Raw genomic sequence first — 27465 nt, forward strand, 5'->3', positions numbered from 1 at the left:
GGCCGGGCAGCCGCCGACAGAGGCACCGCTGAGAGAGGAGGCCCGCCAGCGGGGGCTTCGGGGCACCGACTGCGGCCGCCGCGTCCCTCTGTCTCCGCGCTTGGCGGCGGGGCCGGAGCGTGTGGGATTCGGCCCCCGGCTGAGGAGAACTCGGGGTTCGGCTCCTAGCTGGGGGTTCGGCCCCCCGTCCGCGGAGGTTCCCCAGTGGAGCGGATTGGGGGTTCAGCCCGCCCTTTGGGAGGCCCCTCCCCCGAAGAGACCCTGCAGTCCCTCCCCAGCTAGGGAGATTGTGGGGTTCAGCCCCCATCACAAGAGACGGCTCCATCGGAAGATTTGCGGGGTTCGCACCGGCGGAGGGAACCCCCCCGGCCGCGGCAACTTGGTGGGGTTTGGAGAGCCACTCATCTGTGGGGATTTGGTGGGGGTCGGCTCAACTTTGGGGTAGGCCCCTGCTGACGAGAGACTTCGTGGGATTCATCCGCCTCTCTGAAAAAACTGGGGCTCACCCCCTTGAGAAGATCTGCCCCCCGAAGAGACTTTGAGGGTCGCCACAGTTTCTCTCTTCCGCCCCCCCCCCCCCAGCGAAGGATCTTCACGCACAACGGAGAATATTTGGGTCTCACCCTTCAGAGAAGAGGATTGTTGAGAGGGGTTATGCTCACAAGAAAACATACCTCGCTGGGCTGCTGCTGAGGGGGCGTTCGGGGTCCCCTTCTCACTCAAGAACCCCCTCCCGGCGGATTTTGGGGTACACCCCGGGAGAATTTCACCCCACCCTTGGGAATTCTTAAAATTTATCTGGCTTCTGACACCTGAAGTTTTTGTCTGATCTAATTTTTAATTTATTTGGAATATATTTTGAGAGGGAGAAGAATCTGACACCCCCGCTTTACTCTCTTCCCCTCAGACTCTTATCGACCCACGACTGCTCAGCCCCAGTCATTCCACTATTTGCCCCTCTCATCTGGCGATTAAGAAACAAGAGGAAGAGCAGGGAGGTTGCTGGATTAATTTCCCCTGTTGGATTATTTATTCCTCAACTCCCTCGTTTGGCGACTGAGATAAGAGGGAGGGGTCGTGAACCCATTTTATCTCCTGCCCCATTGGATTAATTACCCCACTTCTCCCCCCTTGTTGGATCAGCTACTGTCTTCTCTCCCCTTGGTCTTCGATTGAGTAGACAAGAGAAGCAGGGAGGATTGTGTATCTTAATCTTCCATCGTTGGATTATTGACCCTTTCCTTCTTTTCTCCCCTTGTTGTTGTCTTTACCCCAGTTTTGACAGAAGAGGCGGAAAGGTTCTGACTCTTTTGCCCACTTTTCACTGCTCCCCTCCTGTTTCCCTCCCCTCCTGTTTGTCTGTGTGTAAAATCCCTCATTTAATTGTGTTATTTGTGCGTGTGTAACCAATCTCCCCCTCCCTTCCTTCTGTATCTCTCCCTCCCCTCTGTCTCTCTCTGTGTGTGTGTCTCTCTCTCTCTCTTGCTCTGTCTGTCTCTTTCTTTCTTGTCGGAGGCTGTGGGATAATGGCGTGTGGGTTGTGGCTGTGAGGATGAGTTCCTGCTTCGTGCCGAACGGGGCCAGCCTGGAGGATTGCCATTCCAACCTTTTCTGTCTGGTAAGTGTCCACCAGCTGCAGACACACTATTCACAGAGGGAAAGATTTTTTTTTTTTTTTTTTTGAGGTGGGGGGTGGAAGGGGTAGTGGAAGCAAAGCAGCCATTTTTAGCATAGCTTCTGCTGGATGAGTGCTCAGAGTAGGCCCTGCCTGGAACCAGCCAGCTTTTCTATGTCCCTCTGTTTTTCTCCCCCCCCCTCCCCCTTCCACCCACATCATTGCCTGTGTAATATTGTCCTTCCCTCCTTCCCTTGTCTTTTCTGACCAATATTACCCCAACACTTTGCTTTCCCCTTCTGTTTCCTTCTCCCCAACTTTTTCTGCTTCCTATTAATCTTTTTAGCTATACCTTACCATCTCCTGCCAGGACTAAAATAAAGATATGAGATGTAGCTCCACTACTCCCTTTTCCTCTGGCAGACTTTCTCTCTTTCCTCTCCCCTGTAGTGATGCCCCAGAAAAATCTCAACTAAATCCCCTTTTTTTCCTTGCTTTCTTTTGTCTATCATTTTTTCTCTTAAACTGGTTTTGGTGATATATATATTTTTACAAAGGCACATGCTATCCTATACTTGTGTTGTGCACCATTTCACATCCTTACTTTTTTTTACCATTAAATTGTTAATCTTCACTTTTGACAGTTCCTAAAGACAACTTGATTTGGATTGGAATATAGTGCACTTTTTTGTGGCTCTGGGGATTGCTGACCTGTTTAATTTTCCTTTTTAATACAAATTAATTTGCATCAGGTTGACTGGTATTTATTATTGTGGAGGCTGTTTTAAGTAAACCCTGTGTCTGGCTGTTCTTGCTGGTGTATTTTGGGGAAGGGGAATCTGGGCAGCTTGAGCATGTCTGCAGGACACCAGTATGAAGGCTGCATCAGGTCTGCAGCTCAGTATGAGCAACATCTTGTAAGTCTTTCAGAAGTACCAACTGTTGCAAATTCCTTAGCACCACTTAGTCCGAAGTCTCATCTTTCTGCTGGGTGGTGGAGGCTACCCTATTAGATAAAACTGTGCAATAATCTTAATTATTGTGTCAGACCTGGGGGAAGAGGAGAGATTAGAACCATGTGGGAGAAGGGGGGATGGTGTTAGCAAGTGCAAGGACCCCCTTTGTATATGCTCATTTATAAGGCTGATCCATTTGACACCTCCTGCCATGCATCTTGAGTCACTGTTCCATTTAAGAAGTGGTCAGGGTTTAAACCTTGGTCTCTTTTTGGTACAGTGTTGCTTTGTAAATAATAGTTCAAGAATAGAGATTATCTGTGCTAATAGGAAGATATAGAGCAAAACAAATTGTTGTGGCTAACAGGATAATAACTTCAATTTCAGACTTAAGTTAAATGCAGTTTTTTGCAGAAAAATAACTTACGATTTAATTTTGGGAGTGGGAGAAGGGGAGAATATGATGGCATTGGGTACAGTGGGTGCACTTGAAAAGTTGCAACTTGACGTATTCCCTGTCTGTAAAATAAAGAATTCTGTTATTACCAGTAGATCTTTCAAAGCACTGGTAGTTAAGGGTGTTCACTGAAGTTAGATCTATTGTAGATCTATCAGTTTTCCTGAAAGCGTTGTGTAATTTAAAATGTACAGAGGGAGCATACATGCGTAAGATCAAGGTTAAGGAAAAAAGCGTTTGCCAAGATACATGATCAGTGAGGTAGTGGGTGAGGTAATATCTTTTACTGGACCAACTTCTGTTGGTGAAAGAGACAAGCTACATAGAGCTCTTCTTCAGGTCTCTTCTGCATAAACCAAAACACAACAGTGCAAACATTTAAGAACAGTCAGTTTTATTGCAACTTTGCTTCTGGTATTAATACTTACAGCAATTATTTAAAGATAGAGGTAAAGCAAGGTGCAGGTCATAGTTTAGGACAGGGGTCGGCAGCCTTTCAGAAGTGGTGTGCCGCGTCTTCATTTATTCACTCTAATTTAAGAATCGTGTGCCAGTAATACATTTTAAGGTTTTTAGAAGGTCTCTTTCTATAAGTCTATAATATATAACTAAACTATTGTATGTAAAGTAAATAAGGTTTTTAAAATGTTTAAGAAGCTTCATTTAAAATTAAATTAAAATGCAGAGCCCCCTAGATTGGTGGCCAGGACCCTGGCAGTGTGAGTGCCACTGAAAATCAGCTCGCATGCTGCCTTCGGCATGTGTGCCATAGGTTGCTTACCCCTGGTTTAGGATATAAGCTGTCTTCTTCAGCCTCATATTTAACAGAGTACAATATATTTTAGAAATTATTTTGGTAAGTTTCGCTTAAAAGCATAGGATCATGGATTTTTCTTTTCTTTTCTCTTTTTAAAATCACAGAACTAGGGTTTATGTCTGATAGCTTTTTGCCAAGAGTCCTATTTGTAACTTCCTTCTAATGAAGGAACTAGAAATAACTTCAGGATTTAGTAAACTTTGTTTTCCCTCAAATGTTTTTCACCTAACTTTTTTTTTTTTTTTTTTTTTCTGTTCCTCTTCCACAGGCTGATTTAACTGGGATTAAATGGAAACGATATGTATGGCAGGGTCCAACATCTGCCCCAATTCTCTTTCCGGTAACGGAGGAGGATCCCATTTTGAGCAGTTTCAGTCGCTGTCTGAAAGCCGATGTACTGAGTGTTTGGCGGCGCGATCAGAGACCTGGACGCAGAGAGTTGTGGATATTTTGGTGGGGCGATGACCCCAACTTTACTGATCTTATTCATCATGACCTCTCAGGTAAAAGAGAATGGACTGAACAAAATCTAATCAATCAGTCAACAAAGGGATGCTGTCTTCCATATTTAAAAAGTTCCCACTTTATAAACACTACAATGGATAATGACATACAGTTTATTATCTATAGTGATTTGTCATACTTACAACTTCCATCACCTTGAGTTTATGGTGATGGGTGGGGGCCTCCCAGGAAACCGAATTGCTATGATCGTGGAATCTTATCAAAACTGAACTTCTGTCTTGGGTTGTGTACTGATATAGTTGAGTGTCTCTCTGTATTTAGGGTGGCTGTTTCTACTGAGAGAAATGGTGCTTGATATTCAAGGATCAATTTGGCCCCCCCCCCACTTTTTTTTTTTTAATCCTATGCTTTTTGAAAACTAAAGTGAGTCTCTCAAATTTGGATAGAATTTTCTCTTTAAAACAAAGAAATGCAAGACTCTGTGGTAGTGGCTTTAGGTGTGGGATGATTTAATATTATTAAAATGTTTTGGTATAAACTCATTTGTAGATGATCAGAATTCATCTTAAATCTCCATGCCATTTTTAAGGTATGGGGGGGAAAAATTAGGGAACCAGATGGAGTTGTCTCTGGAAGTATAAACATGGCCAAAATTTTCAAAATAAAGGTGCCTAAATAAGGCAGCTCAGGGAGCAGGGAATCCTGAGAATCTTGTGCATTAAGACTCTCTTTGTTTTCTTTCAGAAGTGCTGAGTGTCTGTTAAAGGTGATGATGGCTTACACTTCTGAAAGTCAAACCATTCTTCTTTGGGTGTCTGAATTTAGATTTTGGTGCCTAACTTTAGGTATCTTATTTTGAAAATTTTGGTTTAGAAAATAAAATCACACATACCATTTTTTAATATAATCTTGTTGACAGATGACTGCTTTCTGTTTTGTGTTTTGCTTGGAGAGCTAATTTTTAAAGCACTACGTTTGTATACAGTCTCCCCAGTAGGTTTACGGATACTTATTTTTATACAATAATAAGAAGTCATATTGTTGTATACTTATACTTTAGAATAATGAAAAGCATTCATATTGCAAAATTGTAAAATGAAGTTTAGTTTTGGTATGTAATGCTTTTGATGAAAATGGAAGTCTGAGTACTTGTTCTTTTCAGGGAAATGTTTTCTGTTGGATGAATAAATGGTACTTGAGAGAACTAGAATACATTAATAGTCTCTATGTAATTGTGGACATACCAAAAAGCAAATATGAAGCTGAAATGTCACTGAGCAATCTGATTTGAAACAGTCTTGTAATCTGTAGGATTTCCATATGTACAGCAAGTTTATAAGAAGGAATTTCATGTTTTATGCAACAAATATATTCTGTACTGGAAAAGACTCAAGTACTAAAATTACAGATGTTTCTGATATTGTATTTGAGTTAGCAGGAATTGCAATACTGCTGCTACTAACAACCCTGGAAATGGAAACTTCTCTTATGGAGTAGTCAGCTACAGCTTCTGCAGTTTGCCCTATGAATGTCCTCTGTCCAGACCTGCAGGGACCATCTTTTGTAGGGTGAGATGTAACTTAGATTCCATGCTGTTTTTGCCTGGGGCTACTCCTGAGTAAAGACTAACACTTGTGTAGAAGTTTCAGTGTAAGTTTTGGTATGCTGTTGTCTGTTATGGCATAGGGTGAGACAAGAATATTAGATTTTTTTTTAATAGATAATGAGCATGAAGTTAAACCACAGGTTCACATAGGACTGAGCCCAAGTTTCTAAACTTGTCTGCTGTATTTAGTGTGATACATTTTATTTGGTCAGTATCTAGCTTTTTTTGCCCCCTCCCCCTTTTTTTTTTTTTTTTAAATCACTTAAAGTAACTTAAAGTAGTAATCAGGAGGAACCTTGTAAAACATACCATCAGCCTCTGGGGGGATATCTTGTAGCTGAATTCTCTGAGCTAATGTCTGCTCACAGATTGTCTTTGGGACTTCAGAGTAGATGGGCCGGCATATGTCTTCCTGGAAGTGAACTTCTGAGTTGTCTTATCTAGAATTAGTGAGGCGCTCATACAGAATTGGTTGTTTGCTCAATCTTATCTTTTTGGGTCTGTTTTGGATATTTAATTTGTTTGGGTTGGGGATGTTTGATCATTGATGTCTGCATTTCAGTACAGGTTCTATTCCATACCAGTTTCAGCACAAGAGATGTTTGGTTTCCACACAGATTCTGAGGCTAACAGCTCATGACTTTTTGATCTTCCTGGTGGTTAAATGTGCCTGATCTCTCATTCCAATAAGGAAGTTAGCCTCCAAAAGCCATTATCAGCTGTTACAAGGTTCTAGTCAGCTTGGATCCTTATAACCAGAAGCAGTTATGTAGGTGATCTATAGGAAATGAAGCAGCTAGGTTGGGGAGGAGGTAGCTGGGAAGTTGCCTGAACCCTGTCCTTTTTCTATGCAAAAACTTTGTGTGTGTGTGTGTGTGTGTTATAACTGAGCCCAAACAATATTGCTTGGCTTCATCCATAGACATAGTAATGAATTATTGGTTAGCGGACAGTTTTTATTAATCCATTCTGCTCCATCCTTGTTACACTGCTCCTGGAAAAGATAAATTGCTTCCAGGCTGAGGCCTGCTATCTGTTTGGTGAAAACAGAGTGTGGCTATAATGAATTAATAGGCATTATCAATGCTATTGCTTAGCAAACTGAGGGTGTTAACCATCCTTAAGGAGAGATGGGGAACACCATTATGTTTAAGAAACATCCTCCTACTGCTAGAGAGTATGCCACTTATTGCTGAGTAACAATCCTCTTTTAGGGAAAGTGATTTGAAAAGACAGCAGTTATTCAGTTCCAGTCCTGCTTGGATAGCAGTAACAGTCTAGATTCTGGCCTCCCTTTGGAGTTGAAACTGCTTGTTAAGGGGCCATAAATCATTGGGCATGTGAGATTTCTTGGCAGCTTTTGATTTGCCATGAGTTGTAGCTTAACATTGCTTGTGTTTTGGAAGTGCTCTTGGTGATGAACAACTTGCTGAAGGATGCCATGTGTCATATCCCTCAAGGATCTTTCTTATAACCTACGGGGTCTCCTGGCAAGATAATGTCTAAACATAGTAGAGTATCAATGTTTTTTTTATATGACATGCAATTGTATGTCTCTTGCCCTGTGGAAGTTCATTCTCTGCGCTGGCAGAATGTTTGAATGATTTTGCCAGCTGGCTGTATCTGAACTCTACATTGAGCCTTGGGTATAAGTCTTGTTGCTGATAGAGGTTGTTGATGTGAGGGGCTCTACTCCTTGTTTCCCCGATTTATGAGGGGATTTATTCAGAGGTAGTTACTCTAGTTAAGAATTTTAGAAAAGGTGTGACTGAAAGACATGAAGAGTGCTATTTATCAAATGTTCTAGGAAAACTACTTAATCTGCTGTACCTGTGGCAACTTTGCAATGGTATCGTCTTGTAGCAACAGTGAGGCATGATCATAGTAAATCCCTCCCTGCAAGGCTTAAAGTAGAACGTCTCCACTACATAAGCTTGTTCAGAATGCTGCAGCACAGTATCTCACTGGCTTGAGCAACCATAGTTGTATTACACCTTCTCTGTGCTCTTCAGAGTGTCTGACTATATAAATATGGGGGTTGAAGTTGGTAAGGTTGGGTTTTAAATGTTATATAGGTCCAGATTGTGTTCAAGACCTAATTCTGAGGCAATAGTTGTACTTTGACTTTCACCCACATTTTAAGGATTCCACCATTGTGTCTTTGGCCAGCAAGTTATACCTTTATTGTGGTGAGCTGTATAATGTGGAACTCTTTTCCCCCTCCCTCTCTCTGTTCATCTCTTTTTAACTTCTAAAAATATCCTTTTTAATTTGCGTGTGCTTCACTACTTTTGGCCCTATATTTACTAACTTCATCTTTTTTTTTTTTTTTTTTTGTACTAGACTCCTTGTTTGTTTATACAGCTCCCAGCATGCTTTGATGGGGGAGTAATTTATAAATTAATGTTAGTCTTGGCTCTGCATTAGACTTACAGGAAGGTGCAAGCTATAAGAAGGAAAAGTAATGGTTGATATCTTAAAAAAGTTTTCAGAAGTCTATGCAGGCATGCATATTTGTTTTGTCCTTTATGTTAAAAATGACAAGCCGTCTTGAGCTATTTTGGATTCCAAATGGCAGCAGATATTTCTGTATATTAGGCAGGGAAGTGCATAGTGCAGAGATTCTCAAACTTTTTCATAATGGGGACAGTGTTGTAACAGTATATCCCATGGATCCTTTCCTCTCCACTTCCAAATAATGTGGACCTGTTAAGTACTAAGGTATCTTTAGCTTCTAATACAGAAACCAGTGTAAGAACCAACATCATGTGACCAACCACTGTTCTACAGGCTCCTAGAAAGTGGTCCACTAAACAGTTTGAGAATCACTTCACTAATGGTTTACTCACTTTGTTGGCAGTGCTTGATTTTGACGTATACTCTTGTGTTTGATAAATGTCACACTACAAAACTTTGCACCAGGTGTCAATATAGTGAGCCTAAGTGTCTGTATGTTACAGTAGGTAGCAATAAATCTTTCTCATCCTCTGCCTGCTTCTAGATCTTTTGCCCATTAAAGTTCACTGTACAATATGTTCTTAGTCATTTTGGTGTCCTCCATGTGGAGGCATGTCCATTCCAGCAAAACTCTGCTAATAAGCATTGCTCAGTGCTGTTAGTGCATTCTCTTTACAGAACATCTTAATTTGTGTTTTGTATCTTGCTACTTGATATGCATAATAGCTTGAAGGTGCTGTTTGATATAAATCTTTCCAGTTCTTTGCTGTGCCGGCGATAACATGTCTATGTTTCACATCTGTGGAGTAAGGTGAAAATTGCTACTGCATTGCAAACGTGGACTTTCGGCTCAGGTGGTGATATACTTGTTCCAGATTGAATATCCTATGCAGAATGTGCCTTTAGAAATTCAGGGAAAAATTCCTTGATCACGGAGGATGGTGTTTGTCAAAACTCCTCCAGTGTAAGTGAAATCCATCTGTATGCATAATTATTCTCCAAATTAAAAATATATATATATATATATATATATTTTTTTTTGTCAAGTTTAATGTGGTTAAATGTCCCAGTTTATATTTTACACTTGCTTGCAGTTTTCTCTTCATTGTGGCATATGTGTGTTCTGCACAGTGTCAAAACACAATGTTGCCATGTCTGGCTTGACAAGCTAAACTTGATCTTCATGAAAAAGTTACAAAGAATTGAAGCAATCTTAAAATCCCTATAAGCAAGCACAATATATACTCCAGAAGTGTAAATATTCTGCTTTTTATTTTCCTCTGGGAGGATGGGTAGGGAAGGTAAAACATCGATATATACACTATAGGTAATATACACATTTTGCAAAGACTTAACACTTCTAAGGAAAAGTCTAGTTTGTGTCTTGTTGCAAATATAGTGACAGTAGATATGGTATGATATAGTTTAGTAGAATATGTGATCTTGGACTGTAGCTCATATCTGAACTGGTTCTCAGTCAAGGAAACTGTCCAAAAAGTGTGGATGCACAAATACTTTTTTCCTAGAAATAGGATTAAAGTGTGTTGTTAAATCATTTTTTTTTTTAAATGGGTCTGCTGCATTTGGGCATAATTAGAACTTGTTCTTACATGTGAAACATCTACTCTGTGTAATACATAGTAATTACCATTTTCGTAATAAGTGAATGATGTATCGTAATTTTTTCTTTCCCTATTAATATTTTACTTAAAAAAATACAAACACAACCCCCCACAAACAGAAGCCATGTATAATACATAATAATAGTTTTGTGTTAACCATTTGCTACCTTAACTATAGTTGAAACATTTGATTATATGTAATATGAACATTTAAAATATAAATCAATTTGTATTACATAGTTAATCCAATTAGTTTCAAATCTTATTCTGCCTTATTTCATGTACAGAGAGATTGAAAAAAATTATTAGAATAAGATAAAGAACAGAAGGGAACTTTTCGAGGAGGGGGGAAAAGAGAAGAGGACAGAAAGAAGTGGGGGCAGACGAGGTTATTGCCACTTTTTCGAATAGTAGTAGAATCTTGAACTCTTTGTCACTCAAGTTAACGAGATGATTATTACTTTTTTAAATCCAATAATGGTCAGTATCTTCCAAAATTTAGTCCTTTAATGTAAATTAAGCTTTGATTTAATTTTAGAATACTTTTTTTTTTCTTCTTTAATTGTAACACTTGGCTTAAGGCTTTATTGTATATTGATACAGTATGAAATTGTAGTAAGTGTATCAGCTGACAGCCCCTCCTATCCCCTCCACCACCATAAGTTGAATTTTCAGTATGGTGTGTGGTTTGATTTAAGGCAAAACTTTGATTTATACAGGCTATATTTATGACTGGGCTATTAAATGAGAGCTCTTAAAACAGTGGTGTGCAACCTGTGGCCCGTCAGGGTAATCTGCTGGCGGGCCACGAGACAGTGTTTACACTGACCATCCGCAGAACCGTGGCCGCTGGGAGCTGTGGGCGGCCGTGCCTGCGGACAGTCAGTATAAACACTGCTGCCCGCAGCTCCCAGTGGCCGCGTTTCTGCGGATGGTCAACGTAAACACTGTCTCGTGGCCCGCCAGTGGATTACCCTGACGGGCCGCAGGTTGCCCACCACTGTCTTAAAGGAAGTTTGTTTTTTGGGGGGGCATGTGGAGAGGGAAGGTGAGCAATAGGCTTTTTAAAGCCTATGCGTAAAACCTGATACAAGAAAGTAAATGCAAGAAAATTTACACGCTGAGAAGTGATTTGTTTTTCATATAATTAAAGTGATGTTAAAATGGTCGTTCAAAGTGTGGGGTGAATTTGTTTGTGATATGCGTAGTTTGCTGTTGCTTAAAACACTTTGAGTTCTCTCTCAATACGTGTTAAAGTTTACTAAATGTTGAATATAATTTAAAAAATATCTTCCTGATTTATTTATCCTCTTCGTAGCTGGGGTCGCAACAACTATGGCTATTGGTGTTGTTTCTGAGCCCTGGCTTGCATTACAAACTTATGTCGGTATAATTACGGATTTTCTACACCCCTGAGCAATGCACTTATACCGCCCAAACTCCTAGTGTAGACAGCGCTATGTCAACGGGAGGACTTCTATGAACGTAGCCACTGCCTCTTGGTGTGGTGGAGTATCTATGCCAACAAGAGAAGCTCTCCAGTTAGCATAGGTAGCATCTTCACTAAGTGCTACAGCAGCACAGTGAGTGTAGACAAGTCCTGACATACTGGAGGAAATAAAGCTCTTGGATTTTGATGGGTTCTTGGAAATGTATACTTTTAACATGTTGAATATTTCAGTCTCATGTTACTGGTTTTGAAAGTTTCAAACCTGTTTTGTATTACTCTAAGTATACATTAAGAAAAGGATGGTTTACAGTAAAAGGATGCTGACAGTAACAGTTTGGCCAGAAATCTAGTTTTTTATTTTTTTTGGTAGCAAATAATGTTTTACATAATCTGAGTCAGAAACACTTCATGACAGCTTTCTTCAAAACTTGCTACAAGTTTTTGCATTAATCAAACCATACTTCTACACTTTGCAGCAATATGCTGATTCTAGAGTACCTAAAAGAAAAATGGACTGTAAACAAAAATGAAAGTGACTTTCATTGGGTGGGGTCTAGACCGAGGAAAAAGAGTCAGTAACAAATCCAATGAAAGCAAACTAGACTTTTAAAATGGTTTCAGTTCAGTTTCTGGTGGTGGAACTTGAGTAAGTAGTTTACTTAAATATGAACTATTTTGTCCTGGCCATTACTTTCAGTAACACTTCTCTCCATTTTATAATATATTTTAATTTCACTTAAGACTTAGATTTTTTTTTTTTTTTAAATTTAAAATGAATATGTTCAGAGTGGGGCAAAGTTAAATGCAACACTGTTGGGAATGAAGTAGTATTAATGTAGGGATGGGGAAATGAAAGCAAATCTTGTTTCGTGGATTATGGCATACACCATTATTGGGAGAGGGAGGAGAAAGGCTAGAGGACTGGTAAAAGTGATAAGGTGTGCGTTAACCTCAGGGTTGCCGGAAAACATCCAGTTAGGTCAGTAGCTATTTGAAGGCTTACCATCTGAAGACTTTTCAATGGATTATGTTAAGTGATGGTCTCAGTCCAGGTCCCAGTAGGCAGGTGCTTATATTATCCTCACCACCACATTATTAGGGCCCTACCAAATTCATGGCCATGGAAAAACGCGTCCTGGACCGTGAAATCTGGTCTTTTGTGTGCTTTTACCCTATATTATACTGATTTTTATGGGGGAGACCAGAGTTTCTCAAATTGGGGATCCTGATCCAAAAGGGAGTTGTAGGGGGTCACAAGGTTATTTTTTGGGGGGGGGGTTGTGGTATTGCCACCCTTACTTCTGAGTGGCAGCTATTGACTGGGTGCCCAGCTCTGAAGGCAGCGCCTGCCAGCTCCAGCGCAGAAGTAAGGGTGGCAATGCCATACCATGCCTCCCTTACTTCTGTACTGCTGCCTTCAGAGCTTAGCAGCCGCAGAGTGGCGGCTGCTGACTGAGGGCTCAGCTCTACAGGCAGCAGCACAGAAGTAAGGGTGGCAGTACCATACCATGCCATCCTTCTGCGCTGCTGCTGGCAGTGGCTCTGCCTTCAGAGCTAGACTCCTGGCCAGCAGCTGCCCCTCTCAAGCTGCCCAGCTCTGAAGGCAGCGCCGCTGCTACCTGCAGCAGCACAGAAGTAAGGGCAGCAGTACCACAACCCCCTCCCCACCTCCCACAATTCCTTTTTGGGTCAGGACTCCTACAGTTACAAGACCCTGAAATTTCAGATTTAAATAGCTGAAATCATGAAATTTAAAAATTTTTAAAAATCCTATGACACTGAAATTGACCAAAATGGACATGAATTTGGTAGGGCCCTACACATTATGTATGCTACATAATTATTCTGGAACATTATACTGCCACTGCTTGTGCTGTTTATCTATTTTTATAGCACACTGAGTACCTGTATTGCAACAGTATAGTTCGGGGTGGCCAAACTGTGGTTCGTGAGCCACATGCGGCTCTTTTACCATTAAAGGGTGGCTCATGGAGCTCCCCCAGGCCACTTCCCCCATTCTCCACCTACAGGGCTTGGGGGGAGGGGGAAGCTCAGGACCTCTGCCTTGCTGCGGGGTGGTGCAGTAGGGGCTTCTGCCCAGTGGTGAGCTGGGGTCTCAGGGCTTCATCCCTATGGGGCTCACCTGCCAGGGCTCAGCACTTCAGCAGGACTGAAGCCCCGAGTCCCATCAGGCGCTTCCTGTGGGCTGAAGCCCTGAGCCCCGGCGACTCTCAAACTTCTGAAGATTGTCATATGCGGCTTGGAGGGCCATTAAATTTGGCCACCCCTGGTATGGTTCTTGATGCTGTACTTGATTGTGTACACACACAGCACTTCAGATGAGTGTTGTCAGTAGGATTAAAGGGACATCAAGGCTTCTTTTAAAAACACCCCCTCCTCTCTCTGTTTTTGTTTTTTGTTTTATTTTTGTTCACTCTTAAATTTAAATTACTAGTAACGTGTAAGATTGTACTAACTGAAATCGATTGGAGGACAAAAATTTTCTCTCCCCCCTCCCCCACAGTTGGCTTACTTTGTGCATTTCATGTGACTGACTGTGCACAGTCAGTTTCACTCTTTCCTTGTTACTTGGCTTCCCCTGTTGCTGTGACACACAGAGCAACCTGGAAGAGAAACTTAAACCAATGTAAAAAAGGTTGCCAGGGAGACTTGGGCTGGTGGTGTGCTTAAAACTGTTCTTTTGGTTTTGTTTTTTGGAAACTTGAGTTCAAGTTGTTTGTTTTTTCACATGGACTTCAAGCACATTTGTAAATGTGAATTAGTTTTTTATTTACGCTGGTTAACCTGATCGTATATATAACTTTGAGTATGCTTTATTTAAAAAAAAAAAGGGGGGGAGGAGGGGGGTAAAAACCTTTTATGCTATTTAGCCCTCCTTTTTTGTAGGGATATACAGTTCATTCAGACTAAGTAAACAGACTTTTTCTAAATATTTACTGCCTAGAGAGAGATCTTTATCTCAAGCCCACTCATTTTAAAGCCTGAAAATTGTATACTTAAAATTTTGCTTTGCGTCTATCATCCTGGAAATCGGTGTCCTTTCAGGCTGTAGTCTGCTGGATGGCAGTTTTCATATCTGGCCTTGGGCTTGAGGTTCTTTTTCTTCATGCTGTGCTTCTGAGAGTAGAAGGGTAAGATCAGTTTAAAAAAACCTCCAGCAAAGCAGTGTTGCCAGCCCTCATCATGTTTTATTACTTAAAGCCACAGTTCCTGGTGACAGGTGATGTGGTGATCTCAGCATTCATTTAAGGAGAAAAAGGGTTTGTTTCTTGCCCTCTTGGTTGCAGTGAAAAGCTTGAAATTGTGACGAGTGCACCTCAAAGGCTCAAAAACCAGAAGGCAAATAAACTTTGAATGTTTGAGGTTTTTAAAGACACTCTCAGGAGGTTTGGGGGCCTGATTCATGATTTTTGAGATTGGTGATTTTGGTAAAGGATTTGCTGCAGGTTTCCTTCAAGCAAAGTCTTTCCAAGTTTTGCTATTGTTCTCGCAGAGGCTGCTGCTCCGTGCTTCGCTTCTTTCTGTGCTTATTCCATCAATGAGGGTCACTTCTTTCATAGAACCACTTTTTTGTTTGTTTCCAAAGATGACTGCAGGTGCAGAGATTAAATAACTTTTTTATTAGGATCTATGGAACGTCTCGCAAGGTTGTTAGTGCCTTGAACTATTTGCATCTGAGAATGTCACACTGATCGCCTGATGAAGAAGGAAGGCAGCCAGTCCAAACAACTACATTAAAGTTTTAAAAAAGAAATATTTCAGCAATTTATAGTTACGACTATTTTTAATTGAAGAAACTTTGTTTCATGGCAGAACAGAACTTTGTATCCCCATAAAACATAAATTCTAGAAACTTAAATCAGCTGAGCAGTTCCTCTATACCAGGGGTTGGCAACCTATGGCATCCTGGTGGGCCGGGCCGGTTTGTTTATCTGCCGTGTCTGCAGATTCGGCCGATCGCGGCTCCCACTGGCCGTGGTTTGCCGCTCCAGGCCAATGAGGGTGGCGGGAAGCAGCACGGGCTGAGGGATGTGCTGGCTGCCACTTCCCGCCGCCCCCATTGGCCTGGGATGGCGAACCGTGGCCATTGGAGCCACAATTGGCCAAACCTGCGGCCGCGGGCAGGTAAACAAACCGGCCCACCAGAATGCTTACCCTGGCGAGCCGCGTGCCAAAGGTTGCTGATCCCTGCTCTGTACAGAGAACATCATTGGAATTTGACTTGAGTGCTCTAAGTACTTGGGGTTGAGATTTTTCTGGTGTCTGTGCTAGCTTGTCTTCCTGTTACTGCTGTTTGTCTTGTGGTAGCTCCTAAAGGTCTTAGCTAGATTTGGCCCTCATTGTTCTAGGCACTGTACAATCACATAGTAAAGGCCCCAATTACTCAAAACTTAATGAAAATGCACGGGACTGTATGTGTGGTTTTTGGTCTCTTGGCATGGAGAAGGCGATATCTATTGGAGCATTTCTAAAATTGCAACCTGCTGTTGTCTGGGCAAACATTAGCAACTTGTTAATCTCTTTCCACAAATAAGTGCTCTTCCAGAATGTGCCTAAACTATGAAAACTGGGACCTGTATTGCTCCACCAAAGACAGCAACAGTGGAGGCTATGCAGTAAACAGAGTTCAGATCTGTGTTGTAGCCTTGCCTTAAGAACTGTTAAGGACAAGCCTGGCACTGTTGAAGCTAGAATGAAAATTATCAATGTTAATGCCACAATCTCTGTCAAACTTCTCATTCATTTGTACAAATATAATGGTGTATTAAACTGAGTATGTATGGGACTTTTGAAAGCTGTTTGAATTTAAACCCATTAAGTCCTCCCTGTGCCTTCAAGATGATGTAAACTTGCCTTTATTTTGCAAGATACATATGTCTTGCATTTGATTATTACTATGTAGTTAGACTTGGGAGACTGTCTCCAGATCTCCCTAACTGAGGAGTCTATTCTCCCTCTGTGCATAAACTCCCATTAATGTTAATGAGTTGCATGCCCATTGAGGGCAGAACAGACCCCCCCACAGAAAGCATCAAGTTTTACCCAGTATTCTCCAGGTAATTAAATGTCATCCACCTTCTTCTCCTTTACTCTAAATTGTTCTGGACATTAAGTTCAGCCAGAAGTCTCTCTTGTGGGTTTTTTGTTTTTGTTTATTTTAATTTAAAGATGAAATTTTACATATGGCTGAAGTACTCCCCCCTCCAAATTTTGTACAATGCCTTTTATTTAGAAAGATTTATATTAAACTTATCCCAAGCCTTTTAAAGATGACTTGCATTCTGATTTCTGGGGAATTGAACACTTGTGGTACAATTTAAAAACCACTTTTCTAAGAATAGAAACATTTGGATATTGGAATTTTGAATTGGCCTAAAAGTGTATTCATTCTTGCATGTCGTAATCAATGTTTTGTAAGTATCCCACAGGCATTCCTTTCTGAATTTCAAAATCCAGTTTACTAGCGTATACCATATTAGAACATTGGGATAATTCAGACACCATCTATCTTCTAGGTTTGTTCCTGTCAGGGAGAATTATTTTCATTAATTGACAAACAAGATTGCACTGAGGTGTGGGATGGAGAAGGGGCTACCTTTTAATAACACAAATACCTAATTAACCTGGTTTAAGATTGCACATGCTATTCAGTAATAATAAAGTAACCACTTTATGCAAAATGGTTCTCAGGAGCCAAAGATTTGAGATCAAGGGAAAGAATATTTAAAATAGATCCTAGTCTGATTCAGAGTGCCTGTAACATCCAGTCTGTTGTAATGAAGGTCTTCAGACTTCATTTTTTAATGTGGTAGGTGAAATTAAATGTTCTCGCAGCAGCATATGGCTGTCTGGTCACACCGAAGCTGTCTAAAATTGCTATTGAAATGATTGTATGTTAGAATTTGGCTAGTGTTGTTATAAATAAACTTGCTATAAACTTCCATAACTCTAGTCTTCTTTTTATGACTTTAGTATATACCAGTATTCATTTGAGATTGGATCTTAGTGGATATCTGTCCTTTAGGCACAGCCCTTAAGGAACAAAGGTCTCATCAAGACTGAGTTGATGCAGACTAGATTAGTTATGAATACTTGTATAATCCTGATAGCATGCTGAATTCTGATATTGACGAACTCTCTGCTTATGGATACATTTGTACTTTTAAGCCAGTAACATTGGTTGATAGACTAACATTGTTCTAGTGGCTTTGCAGGAAAATAAGAGACAGTGGTTATGTGTAGGAAAATAAGTCGTTGGGGGGGGAAAAAACTCCTTTTCTCAAGTGCACACTTTTAACCATTTGAAATGCAGACCCTGAATTATTGCAATAGCTGCAAAGATTCATTTCTGTACCTTTCCTTCCCCTATTTGTAGATTACTACCCCAAAACAAAATTGGGCGTAAAGACTGGAAATACCTGTTCTTAGAAGCACCATTTAAAAAAAAAGCTAATTGATGCACGAGATTTTTATTGTAAATTTGAGATCACTTAAAGAGCTATATAGAAATCAGCCATTTAACCTTTGAAATGGTGCAGAGTTTATTGTGCAGTTAAAGTCCAATACCATTAAGGTTTGTGGTTAATGTTTGTTCTGTAGTGTTGCCTGTGTTTGCCACGGTTTGATCAGTCTGTTTTGAACTGCAAAGCTGCATGTATGATAAGATGTTCATTCCCGAGTGTATTTGCATATTTCTGAACACAGGAAAACAAGAATCTCCTTAGCTCAAACATTTTCATAACATATGGTTGTTAAACTTGTAAAGAGCAACAACTGCAGTGCCCTTATTCCAGACCAATACTTGTAAATTGTTTCTTTTAGGGTGGATTTGAATTAAAGCAAATTGATTTAAATCACTAGTAAGGAAGACTCGATTTAATTGTGGATTTCTACATAAAAGTGCATTCTTGGTGGTGGCTATAACCTAAATACATATTCTTCACAATTCAGAGATAGATGTAGGTTTCATTTTTAGAAGGTACACACTATACATTTTAAAGTGATTTATTTTGGAAACTTTTCAGATTAGTTTTCCAGCTATATCAGAAAATGAATGATTGTTTGGTTATTTCATTTACCAAAGGTAATTGAAGCAGATAGTTCACCTCCCAATGACTTCATAAATATCTCAAATTCAACAGGTTAATCATTAATATTTGGAGGATTTTCTTGCCATTCTGTATTAGGAGGAGAACATCACCAGACAGACATTTAAATCGTTTTATTTAACTAAAACAACGACGTTATGTATTCTAGATTTCTTTTCTTCAGCAAACATATTATAATGAACAAAGCAAGCATTTGAATTTAGTTAAACAAAGTTTTTTAAAATCAGGATTGTTTTTGTTTAACTAACATAATGAAATATTAAAAAAACAAAAATTACATCGATTGTCATCCAGGTCAACATGAGAAACTTAAAATATTGGCTTCTGCAGCTAACTCAGTCGTCTTCACCTTCATTTTCCTGTTTGTTCATAATCTGGAAAAGAAAAACAAGCTTTCCTGCCTTCAGGTCCCAAACAATTTCTCAATTTGGAATGAATTAGTCAAAGGAAGAAAATATTCTTTCTACTCCGGGAGAAAAAGCTACTGCTGTTAAAAGTGAGATTATCACTTCAACAGTCTCTGAATCCAAGTGCTTATTGACTTCCACCAGTTCATTGATGTGACTTTCTTTAAAGCAGCAGCAGCAAACATATTTCTTGAATGGTTCACCCTTAGCTCTGAAGTTTGATAGTTGGCATTCCGGAGGAATGATTGCTGGATGCATTTTGTGTATTTAAAAAAAAAAAAAACACAACCAAAAAAACCCACAAATTTTTAAATAAAAATCTGTTGTTGTGTTTTTAAATCATTGATTTTTATCCACCCTGGTTTCTTTAGTGAATTACTGTATTTTCTAATTGGCTTTTAAAGCAAATATGTGTTTTGAAATTCTTTACACAGCAGTTATTAATAAACTTAATCCTCTGAAAACTAGGAAATACAGAGTTAAAGTAATGGCTCTCAAACAACAGTCTCCCACAACCATAAATATACCTGCTCCCTGGAGCTAACAGTTATTTGTGGGAGAGTCGGGGAAGAAACAAACCTGACCTGTCCCTAACAAAATCAGCTACTTCCAGTGGTGTGCTGTGTAGTATCCAACACAATTCTCTTGTCATTCCTCTTCTTATATGTTCACTGACCCTAACTATGTTAGGTTGAGCTGTATTGATCAAGAGAGTCATTGCAGCAAGTTGCCAGAGCTCATGTTGCCATCTGAGGAGAGGTGTAAGTGGGGATCTCTCCCCCTCCTAATTGTTATGCAGGAGGCTTGCATAGATGATCACAATGGCCCTATTGGGTCTAAAAATCTAAGAATGTCTGAAAGGTGTGGGTTTTTTTTTATTTTTCTTTTTAAACATCTGTACTTTCATGGCTGCCACTATCGCCTCCAGAGACTAGTTGGTTAGTACGTACTATAGTATCTAGGAGCACTAGTGATGGACCAGGACTCCACTGTGGTAGGTGCTGTACAAACACAGACCAAGTGTGTGAAGAAGATAAGGGAACAGAAAATTGCCTCATCCTGTTCACACTCTTGCATATTCTCAGTGCACACCAGAACTTCACATCTGTGCTCATTCACTTGTTGCTGTGCACCTTCTCTGCCACATGTGCTTCACTGTTGCTGTGGGAGTTCCAACTGTTTGCTGGCACATACATCACAGTGTACCACAAGTGTGTCAGAGCTAACTGAAGGCAGAGGAAATGCTAAGGATAGAGACTAATAGATGTTTATATGGCAAGTCATTGGTTTGTTCTCAATAGATCAAGTGGTATAGTTTAGCCTTAGCTAGCTTGTGTTCACTAAGCATGACCTAAATTTGGACTTTATCCTATTGAGTGCAAGGTCTAAGTGGTTTTTCCCTCACAACTCTTCACCCTCACTGCTGTCTTCCACATGCTTGGGGAGGGTACAGTCCTGTGAGCTCTCACAGGGACTTGTTGGGCTGCATTGCTCAAACAGGGCTGAGTTAAGGAGACATTACCTTAACTCTCTTTCCTGGGTTTCAGAGGTTTATGCTTAGCCTCCCACCAATTCTGGAATGGCACGTGGCAGGATTAGGTAACCTGAATACTGATCTAACAAAGTTTGTTGGTAGTGAATATTACTAGATCTTTCAGTAGCCTTTGATACTGTTGACCCTGAGATGCTTTTATCATGGTATGACTGAGAAGAAATATTTTAAAGTAGCTCTACTTATTTCAGTTGGAGGGATCCCAGAACAGGGTGATAGGTAACTTTTTTTCCTTCCCAGAGGGCTCTCAGTCCCCCTTGTCACTTCTCGTCCTAATTGGTGTGAGATAACATGCTTCAGTGTCATCAGTATGTTTATGTTCATCTTTATCAGTTATGGGGGCTGTAAGGGAGAGAGTTTATTTGGCAGAGAACAGGATCTGGATTAAATGTAGCTACCTTAAACTCCTACCAGAAAAAGAAAAAGTGGTTCTGATCTGATAATTTTGAGATGGGAAGATGCCTTCATTTACTTGCCATATCTAGATCTGATTAGATTTGTCATTGTTTCAGTTTCTCTGATAGGAATTTCTGGACACAGTTTTTTCCATTCCTCTGTGGCTGAAACATTGTGCCCTTATGCTCAGAAACAGTTGTTGACCATAGTCATCCCTCATTTTGCCACCTCTGTAGCTTCTTCACATGCTGTCCCTGAGATTAATTGTGAAGGGGACTCCTACTGCCTTTCTGAGTGCATTTTTCTATGTACTCGGAAGTGGTTGTTAATAGGCTCAAGATGAAACTGAAGGGGCTGATCCCAGGCTTAAAAAGGGAGAAGGAAAAAACAAAAAAACAAACACCCAACTCAGGGGCCCAGCTGCATAGCAGACCTCTGTTGACTGTTATGCAAGGTACATTTTCACTGGTAAGCTAACCGAAGAGTGGAAAGCAAAAGGGATGGATGGATAGACTGTTCTCGCTTGTTAGCCTTCTAACTGGGAATTAACTAATCTAAACCCAAGCCTAGCTATGTTGTGAAAGCACAGCCAGATGTATTTCCTTGTCCTTTTCTATGCCAGTCGTCTTGTCTGGACTCTCTAACAGTTGTGAACAGGGAAAAAAAATCTAGATGCTCTGTCTGTTGTCTATTATCATCATGCTGTTGGAGGTTATGATGTATTTTTGCTACCTTTACCTGGGAAATATTTTTTTCTCTTAATCTTATCCATGTGCTGAGACAGTGAAGGCCACTTGAAAATGCTTGTAATAAATGTATTGTGATAATTATGGCTCGGTATCTTGTGGCCAGCCGGATTTAGAAACTGCAGACCAATGCAAAAACTTCTAGGGTCAGTTAGTATTTTCATGCACTGATTCTGGATCATAATGGACAGTGACCAGACAAGAATTTTAAATTTAGTCTTTTGGTAGTGATCCTTGCCTTTTGGTTTGTCTGTAAAGTAAGGTGTGGATTTTTTTTTTTCTTCCTTCTGTTTGAAGAACAAATAATAATTTGGTTTCCAATAAATTTATAAGATAGGCAGGAGGTTACATAAGATTTTGAAGAATTGAGCATTGAACAATTATATTATCGGCTACATGAGCCAGATAGTGTTTAGATGCTTACAGCTTCCAAGCACATGTCTGACAGCAGAATTTGTCCACTAAATATCTTGCTTTTTTGTGGATAGGAAGACTGACTTACTGTTGTCTGATGGTAAATACTTTTCCTTCCCAAATAAGTTTCTTTACTTTGCTGTGCTGTGAGACTAGACTTTAAGGTTTGCTGTTAAAGAAGGGGAAGACAGGTAATAGTGATAGGCTGTGTTTTCCAAAGCTTGTTTTTCTTTCCAGCTCTTAATTTTGTAGTGCGATTATTGGACAACATCATGATAAACATTAAGGCTATTATTATTATTAAGCATAATTTTCAACTGCCTGTTCGTTGTTGGGGTAAGCAGCGCATGCTAGCCAAAGTCTGAGCCATCTTGGAAGCCGGTGTTACGATTCGTAATGTAACGGTGTTAAGTATTTCTCTTGTGTATACGAAGATCTTTTAATTTGTTTATGCTGGAAAGGGGGGAAAAAACCACCAAGATTAATATTGTTTCCCTAGATAATTATATTGGCTATGCTAATAAAATAAAGATGCAGTGAATGTTACTTAATAGATGTCCACTACTTTTAGGCCTCATGCTTCTTGGATTAACTGTAAGTGGTTGGGTTTTTTCCTTTCCTTTCCTTTCCTCCCCTTAAACTGCATATTATGACATTCTAGAAACTCATAGTGGAATGAATGTCATTTATGCTGTAAATGAACCCTGGAGTTGGCATATTTAAAGAATAAAAGGTTAATAGATTTAAAAATTAAACATCACCATAAAGGCTTTCCTTTTTCCTTTGCATTATAGAAGAGGAAGATGGCATATGGGAGAATGGACTGTCTTACGAATGTCGCACTCTGCTTTTCAAAGCAGTTCACAACCTGCTGGAGAGGTGTCTAATGAACCGGAATTTTGTGCGCATTGGGAAGTGGTTTGTGAAGCCTTATGAGAAAGATGAAAAACCTATAAATAAAAGGTAGGCTACCTTATCTCTCAGTTTTGTTTCACCTGCTTAATTTACTGCTCAGGGTGGTGATTTTTAACTATATGCTGAGAAGAAAATGGTTCATTTGGCATGGTCTCATACTTTCTGTGCATGCTCTGCGGTATAAACTTGGTATGGGACAATGGGTCCTGTGTCTTCCTGGACTCCACTTCTACACATTCATTGAAATTTCCTTACAAGAGAATTCTGCCTGTGTTGCTGTTCTTGCATGCTGGATATCAGGTTTCATTCTCAAAAGAGAAGATGATGTCTTGATGTTTGCCTACCCTCTCAAAGCAGCAGCAGATCTCTCCTGTACTGCTTTTCTTTCCCCCCACCATGAATGGATTTCTGGGCAATCAGGAAGAGAGTAGATAAAGGTGAAGCAGAGACTCCCAGAAAAGAATAGAAAAAAGGGGTGGTAAGGTATACAAATAACATAACTGGACTGTTTCAGAGTTAAGGACAACAATGATGCCTTTTTCTATGTGCAAGTAGCTTCTGGGCCTGGGGAGCATTGTAAAGGCTGTACCTGGGAAAAGGATAAGCCATGCATAGTTTTCCCCCCGCCCCACCGGAGTAAAAATTATAAATTAATGGAGATATCCCATCTCCTAGAACTGGAAGGGACCTTGAAAGATCATCGAGTCCAGCCCCCTGCCTTCACTAGCAGGACCAAGTACTGATTTTTGCCCCAGATCCCTAAGTGGCCCCCTCAAGGATTGAACTCACAACTCTGGGTTTAGCAGGCCAATGCTCAAACCACAGTACCTGGCTAGGCAGTTTTTTGACGGTGATTCTGTTCCAGACCTTGCCAGTTACCATACAGTTGACTTCCAGATTGGCCTACTGCTCCATTCTTTAGATGGGGAAACCTTTTTGAAGATCATTGAGAAACCTCAGTTTGGGATTTAGCTGCCTGCCTTATTTAGTGGTACTTCTTGAATTGAGCATCTGTGCTCCATAGAATACATTTGCTACCAGTTGTTTCCAAATGCAATTCAGGTTGTTGCATAGGATCTGTAAAACCCTATGTGGCTTGGGGCCTAGCTTAGGTGACAGATTTTTCTGTGTACTGTAATGGCAGTTTAAGATTAGCCTGATTGCTTTTGCTGACAGTCCTTAGATTTAAATGTCAGGGGTATTCAGTGAAGACCTCTAGACTCTGGAACTGTCTTCTCGTGTAGGTCTGGCAATCATAGTCGACTGACTGACTAACAAGGAACCAAGCTCATCTTTTCACTGTTTCTCCCCCCCCACCCCCCCCTTGAAGATCTACTTTAAATAAATGGGGTGATTCTTGTGTTGACTAGGCAAATTCTTAGTTTTGTACATGATTGCATCCTGATGTACGTATTCCCAGAGTGTAATTGTAGTAAAATCAGTTTAAACTAACACCAAATAAAGATTGATCTCTTTTATAATATATCCCTTAAGGTCCTATGCTGCTGATGCTATGGTTGTAAATGAGTAGGTGGTAAAGGAAATAACAGTTGCATGGCTTATACTCTCTCTGCCAAATTAAGTGTTATGACCTGACTTCTAAAATGAATAAACCTTTTGAAAGGCTATCATTGGATAGTTTTTATTAGGTAAGTTAATAATTCATTAAAAGTCTTACCACTGAAAACACCTAAAATGATTAGCCTTTTAAATATCCTTACCTTTACTTTTGTGTCCTTCAAATCTCCTGTTGACATAGCCTTAAGGCAATAGGCTTTACGTTCTCCCAAGAAACCCCCCAAACAAACACACTGAAGTGACCCAACTTTCCTCTGGGTGGCACTTGTGCGTAGTTTAACCACTTTAGTCTTGCCAGAGGTACAAGTGAGAATTTCTATGCTACTAGGGTACAGTGCCTCCCTGTTTTTCTCCATCAGAAAACCAAGTAGCCATATGTATACTTTATAAATGTAAAAGTTCCTGTGTCCTTATGAAGGACTTGAGGGGAAAAAGAGTTAAATATTCCAAATCCACAACTGCTACTTCCCTCTGGTTGGAATGCTCTGAAACTTGTCATTTTTTTGGGTCTGCCTTTCTGTTAATTATTATTGTACGGTACTTAACATAATCATAGAATAAATCAGATTGGAGTAATTGTTAGTTAAATGTTACCCCAAGTATGATTCTTCATTGAGGACTAACTTGATTTATTAAATAAATAAATGGTATGTTGTGTTTTGTCTGGCTGCCTAGCTGAGAAATTACATTTGCAGTGTAATAGCAGTTACTCTAGAGGGAAATTATTTTTGCAATGTTCATCTTAACTACCTTTTTAATGGAGGGAGTGTTGCAGTTTGGGTCTTGAACACACATTCCTGCAACTCCTGAGGCTGTGTACCTTGTTGCTGTCTACTACCAACATCCCTCTGGCAGATATGGAATAGCTCCAAGATAGCTGCCATCTTCAGAAAGGTTACTCTGAATGATACCTTTGGGGTGTTGGGGCTGTAGGTGCATTAGTTCATCTCAGTGCCAAGGGGATCAAAGGACTGACTCTTCTTCCCTTCCACATCCTAACGGAGGGAGTTAGGACTACACACAGATAGCTAAATCCAATCCTATGGGTATCTTTTATTTAGTGCTTCAATATTTGGAGTTTTGAAACCAAATTACTCACTTGTTTCTATACTCTTAGAATATACCCTGTATCAAAAATAATTTCTCTTTTCTTACTATGCAAATCCTTTTACAATGTTTATCTTCAAATCAAACAATGTCCACAAATTTTACAGCAACTCTGAGACTGTACTGGCATTGTGTACTGGCAGGAGAGCAGGTGATGTTTTTCCTTTTACTGTAGACAGCTGGAGTTGAGAACTGCTGTAAGTAGGACAGTGCAGGATAAACAGCAGGAGCTGAGGGCATTGATCACATGATTGTCTCTTTGGAATATTGGGTTGCTACAGAGACCGCTAGCAGACAAATTTAGTACTTGACATAAGAAAGCAGTTTTTCCTTGTCTGAATTAACAGAAGTTAAAATGGTTGTGACTTCACTTGGAAAATCTAAAAATGAGATGGCTCTGGATTTTAGTTTGCTTCAGTGAGTTCATGTTTTAGTCTTTGTTTTATGATGTAATATTCTACAATAAACATATAAAGGATATTAATTACCTTAATTTCCAGTGTGTCAAAAGGCAATGTATACTGAATTTTCTTATTTGAACAGATAGTTCTTGCCTTACTAAATGTATTTACTTGTTCCAGAATAGGCCAAAGCACTTAATGAAGGTTGATATATTTATCCTCAGATAGAACAATGTTTGTTTATGTCTTCCAAAACTGTGTTCCTATCCAGGCAATTTTATTTTGTATAGCAAAAGTAAATTCCACATTGAAAGCTGTAATTTAGAACATCAAGAGGTAATTGAGATTTATAATCTGAATAATTAAAGAAGGCTCTAATATAAATACATGCTTTAATATTGGTTTTTGGACTTTGAGATACAGGGCCATGAAACCACTGTTTTTAAGTATTGCTTATAATTGCAAGTATTTGGGTATATTTGCATCTCACATTTAAAAAATATAGTATTTATTTATGAGAAGGCATACCACATTTTTAAAAATCATTTGGACATAAGAAAAATACATATATTCACAATTTACATATATTTTATTAAAGTATAGTAGTTTTAAAAGCTTACTGATAATTAATAGTCACTGTGTCCTTGTGGACAGCAGGCCTTGTGGTAGAGATCATATGAAGCCTGATCTGATAGAGAAGCTGCTAGCGGAGGGCAAGAAAAGGCATGATTGTGAATTGATTGAATTAGCATGGTAAGTGGTACTGCAGTATTGTAGGATGTTCATACTTGGTGTTCTCTTCCTAGAGAACTAGATGGTGCATTAGCTTTTACAATAAATAAAAAATTTGAACCATAATTCAGGGTTGCCAACCCAGACTTAACCCCCCCCCCCCCCCCCCCCAAAACAAACACCTCTAAATGATTGCTGAGAATTTTTAATTGGCAAAAGAAAACACAATACAAATCCAGTAAGCTTCTGATCCACACAATCCAACTTCATATTCATATACTAACTGCTCTTAAGAAAATTTAAAAAATGGTAAAATCCTGCTTCTTCCCACCCCAAATAAAGGCCATGGAGTTTCTTGCTGCCAGGCTGTTATCATGGAGTAGAAATGGAGTGGAGCTGCCAAGTTAGATGTTAAAAAGTGCTCCCAGAGCTGTACAGATGTGGGTGGCCACAGAAAGCTGCTGTCCAAAGGGGTCATTGCCCTGCTACTAATCCTCATCAGTCCGGCAGGGCGTGAAAGCACCTATTCATGGATCTTCTTGGGTGAGGTTTGTAAGCCATATGTCCTTCTCCACAAATGCTCCTCTAGGGAGGAATAGGTAAGCAGGTGGTCTTGAGGAATCTGCTCCTCTTCTGTTAGCT

General features: G+C 39.9%; 1 protein-coding gene across 1 annotated transcript in view; it reads left to right on the forward strand.

Annotated features, from left to right (window-relative positions):
• Positions 1-174: 174 nt before the first annotated feature.
• Positions 175-27465, forward strand: part of MED13 (mediator complex subunit 13) — a 76716-nt gene continuing 49425 nt past the window's right edge. The window contains exons 1-3 of the mRNA XM_054008078.1: positions 175-1618; positions 4114-4348; positions 22885-23053. Of these exons, the coding sequence (XP_053864053.1) occupies positions 1553-1618; positions 4114-4348; positions 22885-23053 (470 nt within the window). The 5' untranslated portion in view covers positions 175-1552. The remainder of the gene's footprint in view (positions 1619-4113; positions 4349-22884; positions 23054-27465) is intronic.

Source organism: Malaclemys terrapin, chromosome 18 (genome assembly GCF_027887155.1).
Source record: "Malaclemys terrapin pileata isolate rMalTer1 chromosome 18, rMalTer1.hap1, whole genome shotgun sequence".
Lineage (NCBI taxonomy): Eukaryota > Metazoa > Chordata > Testudines > Emydidae > Malaclemys > Malaclemys terrapin.